The sequence below is a fragment of the Mytilus trossulus genome, chromosome 10 (genome assembly GCF_036588685.1).
Source record: "Mytilus trossulus isolate FHL-02 chromosome 10, PNRI_Mtr1.1.1.hap1, whole genome shotgun sequence".
Taxonomy (NCBI): Eukaryota; Metazoa; Mollusca; class Bivalvia; order Mytilida; family Mytilidae; genus Mytilus; species Mytilus trossulus.
Genome location: NC_086382.1, coordinates 72,575,062 through 72,587,077, shown reverse-complemented (window position 1 = coordinate 72,587,077; position 12,016 = coordinate 72,575,062). Strand labels below are relative to the sequence as shown.

The window sequence follows — 12,016 nt, the reverse complement described above, 5'->3', positions numbered from 1 at the left end:
CGTTTTCCTCGGTTTTGGTTTGTTACCCCGATTTTTTTGTCCATGAATTTATGAGTTTTGAACAGCGGTATACTACTGTTGCCTTTATTCCGATGAGACACCTCTCCACAGGGGACCAAAGGACGCAGAAATATACCAATATAAATTATTGTACGACCATCAGCAATGAGCAAAACCCATACCATATAACCAGCCTTAACTTGCAAAACAATTCAAACAAGAAAACTTACTGCCTAACTTATTTAAAAAATAATAAATTAATATACAGCACCAACCGACGACCACTGAATTACAGGTTCATGATTTTAACTCTTGAAATCATTTTTCCTTTAAAATAACCTTATTCACGAATTGGTATTTAAAGAAAGATAACTGTTGAAACTTATACTACTACCACAACAACGACTACGACTACGAACAACAGTTAGTTCATATATATTATACAAGTAGGTCGACTAATATGTTGTTATTCATCATGTCCGTTTCTAAACAATTTTATTATTTTCATCGCTTTTTTCCCCAGTTTCAATTTCCTCTCGGTCTCACCGTTTGTTTTCAGAAGACGTGTTGATTTTTCTCTCGGACTTGTGAACACTAGCAATATGTATTAGACCATTGGTTTTCCCGTTTGAATTGTTCTACACTTGTAATTGTGGGGTCCTTTATAGCTTTTTGTTCGGAGTGAGCCAAGGCTCCGTGTTGAAGGCCGTACATTGACCTTTAATGGTTTACTTTTATAAATTGTTATTTGGATGGGGAGTTGTCTCACTGGCACTCACACCACATTTGGTATATTATTTTTATGGCTTGCAATTTCTGTCAAAAAAAATGCAGAGATTTCAATGTATAAAGTCGATGCTTCAATTGTATTTGTTAAACGTTGTTTTGCATCGAGGTGTGGTTTCTTGCTCAATACGTACTGCGAATGTAGAGCTTGCTTATATTCGAACTATTACGTTCCTTTGTTTAACTCTGTCATCTAAAACGCGAGAAGCATTAAAATCCATGTTTTTATGATTCTTCAAAACTAGTTTTAACATTTCATTTTGTGTTTCAAAATATATAAACAATATTGGATATTTCCGTAAACGAATGAAAGTTCTTAGTCGAATTTAAACTATTAAATTACATTAATTTTACTCCCGATGAAAGCAAGTTGAAGAACTTGTCTGTCGTGTTTTCTGAACACCAGTATAAAATTGAATAGCAACACAGTTACTATATACCGTATAGCAGGTTATTTTCGCGATTTTCATTGAATAAGGTATAAGAAATAATTTGGCTGTTGTTATTTTGGCGGATTCAAACTTTTATTAATAACTCTACATGTACATTTTTAATTTGGCGAAATATAATATGACGATTTTGGTCTTTCCGCGAAAATAAGCTACATTGAAGACCCATTGGTGGCCTTCTGCTGTTGTCTGCTCTATGGTCGGGTTGTTGTCGCTTTGGCACATTCCCCATTTCCTTTCTCAATTGTATTTACAATTTACACCTCGCGAAAAAAAAACCGCTGTATGGTAGTTCACCGGCCTTTTTTTCTCATTTCACAGAAATAGGATAAACGCAATTGAAAATTGGAATTTCGATAAGAAGACTTATAATACTATTCGGAAATATATTTTATCTCGGAACAGAAAGATACAAAAATATATCTGACAATTTCTTGGCATAAAGTACAATTTACAATAGATACATGATTTTTTATTGCATCCAAAACTAGATTTTAATTGTATAGTCTGAAGAAAAGAACCATAATGTTTAAATGCCTACCAAACGTTCGTTTTAAATGTTTTAACCTTGTTGCATGGATTTAAAGATGAATTTACTTTGTTTTACACTTTAATACAGTTTGATCTGGTAGTTTCACATTTGTATTTTTATGTCACCAAAGCAAGTTCTTGACTACGTATGTATAATTTGCCACTCCGGGGGTTTAACAGCACTCACAAACATTTAGGAAAAGTAATTAATAAATTCAGCACTCTGGTTTTGGGCCCAGTTTATTATATTTAAACACACAATTGTGCATTTACACCAGTAGGAATATTCAAATTCAAAGTTATGAGAGCAAAGATCAAGTATATTTATTATAATATACAAAGTGTTGAGTTTAGACCTTGCTAACAGTAATTCCAAACTGTAAAATAACAAAAATATTGAATTCCGAGGAAAATTCAAAACGGAAAGTCCCTGATCAAACGATAAAATAAACTGTCCTTCATATCAAACGAATGGAAAAACAACCGTTATATTCCCGACTTAGTACAGGCATTTTATTATGTATACAATGGTGGAAAAAACCTAGTATTAAAGCTAGCTAAACCTCTCAAATGTATGACAATCGTATAAAATTTCACTTTATTGACATCAATGTATAAGCAAAATAAACAGACATAATAGGTGAAAATGTCAAAAATAGGGTACAGTTAACGTAGACGACATTGTGTCATAATATAAATCACTTTTAAAACAAACAAATTTGTAACAAAGAAACACAAAAAGGCACATATATACAAAATACATAAGCATAGTAACAGAAATTAATTATAAAATTTACCATAGCACAATAAAACAATGACGTGATCTATAAAAGAAGGACGAAAGATACCATAGGGCCAGTCAAACTCATTAATCTAAAACAAACTGACAAAGCCATGGTTAAAAATGAAAAAGACAAAAAGACAATCAATAGTACACATGACACAACATAAAAAACTAAAGAATAAACAACACGAATCCCACCAAAAACTAGGGGTGATCTCAGGTGCTCCGAAAGGGTAAGCAGATCTATAAGTATAGAGCGACGTCAAATAGATATCATCAAAACTTGACAAAGCAGGATAATTAATATTCATTAAGACAAATAAAAGATTAAACTTTATTTAAAACAGACTATGTGGCAAACATACTATCAAACATAGTAAGTATCCCACAAGAAATTCAAAAGTTTACACAAATTATTTATATATTTAAATAATGGGATGAGTGTTTTAATCAATTTTATTATTCCTGTCACGACCTTGAAGAATCCAGTACACTTTCTCTAATGATTGCACTTAGTATCATTAATAAATCAGAAGCATCGAAAGTTCTGATTCGAAAAAGACTTGAGTGTATACGAATACAGGGATAAACAGTGAGACTATGTAGCCTTCTTGGTGACACATTCTTTATATGGGGTTAGCACACATATTACCCAGTATGGATATTTTCATTGTATAGAACACAATTTTTCAATAATTGGATTATTAAGTATTTCAAATATCCTTCGAGTATCTCAAAACTTCTGGCAGAACCAGAGGAATTTATATTAAAAGAAAAAACATCTTCCCGAACCTTTTTCACGCTCATATAAACATACTGGTTAACGACATCTTATCCTCCATTTATGTTTTGTTTCCGTTTTTCTTATACATGTAGGTTGATAAATAAAGGATACTCGAAGAGCTTGTAGGCGTTGACCAAATGTTTGTACAATAGCAAAAATCAATTTGTTTTTTTTTAATAATGATCATCGAAAATTTTCATTTGGATCTATATATACATTGCTATGTGCTTATTCATCAGTATTAGCTTAATGATAAAATTTAAAGATTAAAGGTTCCTTCCCATAAAATGAAGTTATCTTTTGATCTTAACTCGAGTCCTCATATTTCCGAATAGAAAACATGAATATATTTATCTTCTTTCAAAATTTGGTAAAAAGATCACAGAAAACGACATGCGTCAGACATCAGCATGAAGGCACGTTTGGTATAAGATGCTCACATTCTTACAAAATTGTCCTTTGTGGAAACAGCTTTATAGGTATTTTAACAGTACAAATAGTAGATATGCAATAATATTTGATCTTTCATTTGCATATAAAATAAGGATAACTACATCCAGTATCATTCTTATTAAGGACATTTCAAATATGTCGCTGACTGGTAAAATATATAACCAAGTTTTATAACTTCAATGTGATTTGTTAAAAGGAGTTGACCTTCCATTTTGGGGAAATATTCACATGAATAATTTGACTTTTGTTAAAGTTTTGTAAACCAAATGCACTGAAAAATTCGAATAAAACCCAATTGTATTAGGAATGTTATCTAATGTAAACATCAACAGTATGCGATATTTGATGGATTAGAGTGTAGTCGTCATGTTCTGTAAAAATTGGCGCACCCATTTTTCTTGATAAGACAATATTCATTTCGAGTCTCACCTCTTATAAAACATTTAATTAATATTACAATGTCAAATATAAAACAAGAGCCAGTGGAAAGAGATTTATGAGAGACTACAAAAATGGTATTTACATTTACATAAAATTGAAAACAACGTTCAAAACTATGATTGAACCGCAATTTTTATACGTGTGTTTGTAAAACAAATTTCGTTGTAGAAGGGTCTTAATACAGCACAAACAACATTGCTCGAAAGACCAAACAGTGAAAAAGTAAATTTTAACAAAACACATTTGACTAACATTAACACACATATATTTATACACATAAAATATAAAACATAAAATATATTAAAACTATACAAATTCAAAGAATATAACAAAATTTCCTTTTAAGTAAAATATCTTATCAGAAATTGGCAGGATAAAAGCAAACATTTTCAACTTCAAAAAATACAAAGTTTCTCATCTTCAATGGTATCATCATTACAATCAAAACATATTTTTTAATTAATAGGTTAGTTCTGATACCGGCCCGTTTCAATTTTTGGGGCGCAACACCACAGCGAATTTTTACAAAGGCACTTCTATATTTCCTTGCAATGGTTTTACAAATATAATTTTCTACCTTTAATTCTGTTTTTATAATAATGTATAAGTACGTTGTTTGGCATATTCATTTGAAACCAACTTAATATGCCAATCAGTTTTATATAAATCAATAGCTAAGTAATATATCACAATTACAATATGATCATGAAAAAAATATTGTGTAAACAACCAGATTTTTTTTTTTAAATTTCCGAAGAAAAGCTTTAATAAAACCCAACAAGCTAACATTTCGTATAAAGACGCTTCAATAAACATATATGTTGTTTTAGTGTCAAACAGCTTAATACATTTATGCTCTTCAAAAAGCTATCGACCTTTGTTTATTTACCAAACTACATTATGCATCTTTTCTGGACAAATTCTATGGGAAGATTGATTTGCCGGTAATTTCATTATTCGTCTTATATCTTGGTATAATGTGTTTTGCTCCTTTTTAGTTACACATAAAAAATATATACATATATTACAAAAAAATAAAAACATAAATAGATAGTAAAGCCATTCTTAAAAGAATTATGAAAGACACAAAGTAAAAAAATCATAAAAAAAAACCTATGTACTGTGTAAAAAAACTGAAAACTTTTAAAAAACGTCGTCTACTGTCTATAATATATTTTAAGGTTTTGGCACATTATTATATAATACCATTCACATTTGAGCACCCCAACACAATAGACAGTTTCTCAAGAGTCGTATACATGTAAAAATTCTTATCTTCACTGTTAATGTATTCAAAAAGTTAGTTCCTCAAATCTTCATTAAGCGGACATTCAAGTAGAACATGTTTCTCAGTATCCATCTTACTATCGGAAATATTGCAACGCTGTTCTTGCATTGATAAGTGTTCGTAGCTCCTGGTTTCTATTCGTATATGCGCAACCCACATCGGAATTCTACATACGCTCTACCTTGACTTTATATCAGAAAAGAGGATGTTTAATTATAACGAGACGATTGTTAGCTTTGCTTTTATAAATTTGATTGATTCCCATCACACTTACCCATATCTTGTCTCCTTCCCATAGCGGAAAAACACCTTTGATAGACACAGTACATGCTGTATTTGGAAGTGACCTTTGACGTTGACATAGGAAATCATATCGGTTGGTTTTAAGGCAAATGAGTGATGTGTTCCTTATTGATTCGTTAAATGCCATTCCCTGTATATTTGGTATGTCGATATTTAAAGACAAGTACAGTCCATATGTTCCATTAAGGTTAATATTAATGATGTCCCTTTCTACGCTAATGAACTTATTTCGATTTTCTGCTAACAATGTAATATTAACATATTGGTTGGAATCTACAGTGTTGGTGTCATCCCAGTTAACATATAAAGTAGAAGTCTTGATATTGCTTGTCTTTCCACTGGAGGTTATTTTAGTGAGATTTAATTCACGATCTCGTATACAAAGAAAGATAACTACTGAAACCAATGCTAGAATTACGACATCCATGACTACGGATATGACAATGAGTTGTTTACAGGTCATAGTAATCACACGAATAGGTCGACCGTTATGTTTTTCTTTACCTCTGTCGTCATCAAGAAGTAGTTCCTCAGTTCTATCGCCCTTTTTCGCAGTTGATATTTCCTCTCGTCGGCTATATTTGTTATCATCTTCGGCAGATGTATCAACTTTTTTCTCGTTCTTGTGAACACTTGCAATATGTACATAATTTGAATTACAGTTTTCTGATACAGTCTTGTTGCTCTTTGGTATATTACTTGTACTGTTAAAACTTGTACTTTCTGTCAAAACGTGTTCAGAAGGTTCAATATATGAATTTGAATCGTCATTTATAGATGATGGGCGTTGTTTTGGGTTGGTGTTAGGTTTCATGCACAATATTGACTGTCTACTTGAAAGAGTGTTTGCCTTTGCTAGTTTGTCCCTTTGCTCGGCATTGTCAACTGAAACTGGAAAAATCAAAAGATGTTCTGAGGAATTTATATGATATAAATATCAATAATGTGGTCATTTTTATAAATGTCCTGTTAACAAAACTTTGAGTTTTTCAAAAAACTAAGGATTTTCGTATCTCAGGCATAGATTACCTTAGTCGTGTTTTGCACACCTTTTGGGAATTATGTGTCCTCACTGCTCTCCAACTTAGTACTTGTTTAGGTTTATACATATTTTGATATGAGCGTCACTGATGAATCTTATGAAGACGAAATGCGCGTCTGCAGTACTAAATCATAATCCTGGTACTTTTGATAATACTTATTACTTAATGTAAGTCTAGTATTGTTTTTTTTTTGTTCAACTTGGTGCTACAAAAGTTATATAAAGACTAAACTGCAAAACAAAAGAGGTTTATTTCTGACAAAAACCCATAATATCGAACGAATCAAAGTTCTAAGTCAAAATAAGAATAAAACTTTGTAATTACACTTAATCTCGTAGAAGAGATTTGTTAGTGTGTTACGACGCTTTGGAATTGAATGAATGTTGTATTAAACAGTAGTACATAAATATCAGTACGAAGTCAGATCTTGAAGAAAAGATCACGAAATAATATCCAATCGATTGTGCTGATCTTAATTTACAAATTGAATCAGGACAATAACAATCAAAACCAAGGAGTAAACAAAGACTCACAAAACCAAAGGACATTTACATCATCAGTTATGAATAAGGATTCAGATATAACACGAACTCAACTAAAAACCGGGAGTGAAATCAAGTGCTCCGGATGGGTAGGCATTTTCTGCACCGTATACGGCACCCGTCGTGTTATTTCTTTGTTCGGTCCGGTAAGGTTATAAACTTGACCTTGCTGATAGACAAAATAATCTTTTTGTGTTCACTCTGAAGTGGTAAGCTGAGATGATATCAAGTATGATCAAAAACCCGTAAAATCGGACACATTTTCTATGTTTGCATATTGGCATTTCTTGAACTGTTTCAGAATTTGAAGTTGCGGACACTTTGATAATCATATTTGGAACATGTTTACTTGTGGTTAACACAATATTTCAAAGTTTAACAAATATCCGTCGAGGATTTCAAAATTTCTGAATCAAACACATACGTCAGATAGAGTTTCTTCTCAAGCCTTTTTCACGTGTTTATAATATGAAAATATTTGCATCGTCCTTCATATAAGTGTTGTGTATTGTTTTATTTAGATTTTTGTAATAACAATAGTGATAATTCTCACCTTGTAATAGGAAATCGTCTTGAAATGCACAGTTTTCCACATCATTTTCTAAATACTTTGGTCCAGCTGCGTGATCAATTTGCTGACCACGTAATGAAAGGTTTTGGTCAAAACATTTATTCTCTTCTTGACCTGTTGGTTTCGAAGGCATTTTTGTACTAAATCAATCAAGGTCGATACGCATCTATCAATGTGAACCGTTGAAAATTTCCTTCATCATATTCCTCTCTATTTATAGTTATACGTAAAATTTAAATTTAAATTTGTCATTTAACGGAAGTTTATTATGCAGCAGTATACTTATAACAACAACCCGTAAAATAACAATAATTAAACTAAGTTCAAGGAATGTGTACAATAATAACAAATGGTCCCCTAACCTCTGAAAAAGAGGAACGAAAGATACCAAAGGGACAGTCAAACTCATAAATCTAAAGTTAACTAACTTAAAATGTTATTTATACATTTTAACTTATCCCATTTCTATATTTATTTCGATAAAAACATCTATTCTATATTTAAAATAATCACACCATTTTATTATTATTCCTAATTTCTTTAATCTTGATGTTTAGTGAGTCATGCTAGTAGTTGTACTTTATTATCTCTTATCGTTTTAAATATGAATAACAGATATTCAGTGAGTCAAGGTATTTTTTCCCTCTTTATAACTAAATGATGTATTCTTTTGAAGTTTCAATCACGTTTCAATCTAGTTCTGAAATTATTCCAAAAACATGTGATACAAATGTAATATATCAATGAATTTAAAAAGAGTTACAATTAAACTTAATTTTGTGAAAAATTGTGTGTTTGCAATAAGTAGTTTTCAGTAATAAATCTTTCAAATTCAAGTCAGTCCTTATGCATTTTGTTCTTAAGGGTGCAGTTTTGATCCCGTATTTAAATTTTGATGAAAATTTGCATGTAAGCTATATTTTACTTGATTAAATCAAATATGTAATAAAAAGTATACCTCATTTGCTACCTTTTGAGTAAAAAGATGTTCAAACTTCAAATATTTCCCCAAAATACGGATTTGAGGACGTATGGTTCCTTTCGATAGAAATACATAACTTTTTGGTTTTAAAAAATATTCACGAGCTGATTTTTGTTAAATTATTTGTTATTTATGTGTTACATAAATATTGCATACATTTGTATATGTTTTTTTATTTATTTGTTGTTACTTTATCATATGGTACAAATATCAACCAATTAAAAAATCAATTTGGTTTTGCCCCAAATGCCTTTGAATGTACCATTGATAAAGCCCAAAATTGTCTCCCTTTCCCATTTTGGAAAACAATGAAATATTTTTTTTTTACCCCATCGTTGACATATGTTTATTATTATTATTTTTTTGATAAAGCTGTAGTTGACCTAACTATTACAAAATCTAAGCGATTTCTGTAATTGTTTTATTCCGATATTACCTCTATTTCTCCTATTAGTTCAACAGAAAAAAGTTCCTTTACAAATATGTATGCTTCTTTCGAAGGCAGATGGTGAGCTTAATTGAACGGTGACCCCATTTTATTTTATTTTTGGAATAATTATATGATAAAGTTAATTAATTGAAAAATATAGCGAAATCCTATATAAAAAAATTGATTTAGGCCCGCGAGCCCCCGTTAAACAGAGAAAATTACAAATTTACAAAATTTACATGGTAAATTTGACATGAAAAAGTATCAAATATGATTAAGCTTTCTTACATAAACATCTACCCGTATTTTTTCTGTTGAATTTATTCAGATTGGTCCACCTAGGATAAGAAAGAAAGTTTAATTCTAGATAAATAGGAGGATGTGATGTTCTGAAGGACTTGTGTCAATTATTATATTTGACGACAGATTAATTTATTTCACCAAAAATATCGATTAAAGAATACTGAATATTATTTCACGATAATTTTATAACAAAATGACAGAAGGTCACAGGGAGCATTTATAATGGCAACTGTTGATTGTCTTTTTACACGAAATATCATTTATATTATAAATTTCGGTCCATTTTCTGATTATAAATTGTTGAATTTTTGTAAACGATAAGGATTTTTACATATCATTTGCTGTTATATTTGTTAATTCCATCTCTCGCTTACGAATCAGATAATGTATTGATATAGCGGCCAATGCCTTGTAAAATTTTAACAAATCGATGGCGTACATGTATATTTCATATTGAGTATTAATACATATTATTAAAATGATATATGTATGGATTTTTATTTGCCAATAAGACTCTTCCGGAAATGTATTTCACACAATTCATTTTTAGAACAGCTTACTATTCATGTTAGTTGTGAAGTGTCAAGAAGCAGTAGATTCAAATAAAAAAAAAAGTGTTTTGATTTCATTTATAAGTTAGACAAACTATAGTAAATCAATTTTAAATATTGTTTTTTTTTTTATAAGATAGTATTTATATATAGGTTCTAAAAGGCGTTAAAATTACATTTACGGGCTATGTCAATCTTTGAATTAAATTTATCTACACAAATTACGATTACTGTATCACATTGTTACGTTCAATTCACTGTAAATTTGAAGCAGTTTGGTCTTTCAGATATAAAGTAAGTTCACGTTCTTCATAAGCCACAATGTTTGTGGCGTGGCAGTGACCCCAAACTTGAACACATAATTTACCGTAGCTAATCGTTGTCTCTCTTGTGAAGGCTGGTGCTTTGAAATATCGAACGCTTTGATTTAATTTATCATACCACTTTTAGTTGTATGTTGACTAGACGACAATGACGACGTTTAATTTTAACATTTAAAGTTGTCTTCTTTCACCCAATGCCATCTGAATAATGCGTGATAACTAGTTTAGTACCTATTCGTTGAACTTGTTTTATACCAAGAACGCTTATCCATATCCGGTCTCCCTTTATTAAAGGTACAATTACCGGTCCCAAAGTTACTGGAACTGATGTATAATGTAGTAGATTGGTTCTTTGACATGTATTCACTCCATCACAGTGTGCCGGCTCATATTGATGCATAAAAGGGAACGAAATATATCATGCTTTGACACTTTAAACGATATTTTATCACTGATGCTTGACGTATCTAAATTGATTGTCGCTACAATGTGGAAGGTTCCATTCTGTTTTACCACAACTGTGTCCCCATCAGCTCTGAAAAACGAAGTGTTTTGACTCTTCCAGGTTGTATTTACACTTTCTCTCAGACCGTTTAACTGAAGAATAGTTCGGTTAATATTAAAAATAGCTGAATGGATGACGTTTGTCAGCAGTTTTTTTTAGCAGCATGAGGTTTACCTGAAGAGGGTTGCATATAAACAAAGGCACTCCACACCGCCAATGGAGTTACTAAAAATATTATAACTAGTATCTCAATTGTTTGTAAAACAATTGAAAGGTCTTTCCTGTAAAAGTGATGTTTTCGTATTGTAATTTGTACGACCTTTCGTTTGATATAAGACAGCATACCTTCTGAAACTTTTCGCTTTTTACACTTAATGACCTCATCCGCCTACATTTTTGAGATCGGAATTATGATACATGGAACAGAGTAGATGAGCTTTCTTTTGATATGCGACAACACCATGTTCTAAAAAGTTTGATTTTTGCACTTAATAACCCTATCCAACTAATTTTTGGAGGTCGGGAATTTGATATATCAAATGTACACATCATGACCTTTCATTTGATATACAACAACCCTACCTTAAAAGAAAATTTATTTTTTGCACTCAATGACCCCATCCAACCAATTTTTTGGAGACGTCAATTTGAAATTTGAAATGTACGCTTTATGTTCTTTCATTTGATATGCAACAACCTTACCATCTGAGAAATTTGAATGTTTGCACTAAATGACCCCACCCGTCCCCCTGGGATGAAAAGGAGGTTTAAAATTTTCATTTTTAAGTAGAGTTTATTGAGACCTTCAATTTGATATATCAGATGACCCCATTTGACAAAGTGCAAATAATGATGCAATATCAACTATATAAATAGAAGTTATGAAACTTACAAAGTCAATGCAAAACTTGAAAATTTCAAATTGATTTTTTGGTGTTTTTTTCCAT

At 31.0% G+C, this 12,016-nt stretch overlaps 2 protein-coding genes across 2 annotated transcripts in view; one reads left to right on the top strand and one right to left on the bottom strand.

Annotated features, from left to right (window-relative positions):
- LOC134688505 (serine/threonine-protein kinase MARK2-like) overlaps window positions 1–12,016 on the top strand; it is a 107,816-nt gene that overhangs the window by 27,429 nt on the left and 68,371 nt on the right. The gene's annotated exons all lie outside the window — the stretch shown is intronic.
- Window positions 4,648–9,812, bottom strand: LOC134688504 (uncharacterized). Its single transcript, XM_063549276.1, has 2 exons — window positions 7,958–9,812; window positions 4,648–6,710 (listed from the first exon to the last, which is right to left on the bottom strand). Exons 1-2 carry the CDS (start codon window positions 8,106–8,108, stop codon window positions 5,710–5,712), a joined length of 1,152 nt encoding a protein of 383 aa, XP_063405346.1. The 5' UTR covers window positions 8,109–9,812; the 3' UTR covers window positions 4,648–5,709.

Coding starts and splice junctions, on each gene's coding strand:
- LOC134688504 (XM_063549276.1), bottom strand. CDS start 8,108: ATGCCTTCGAAACCAACAGGTCAAGAAGAGAATAAATGTTTTGACCAA. Junction 6,711..7,957: donor AGACGATTTCCTATTACAAG/GTGAGAATTATC, acceptor TGATTTTTCCAG/TTTCAGTTGACAATGCCGAG.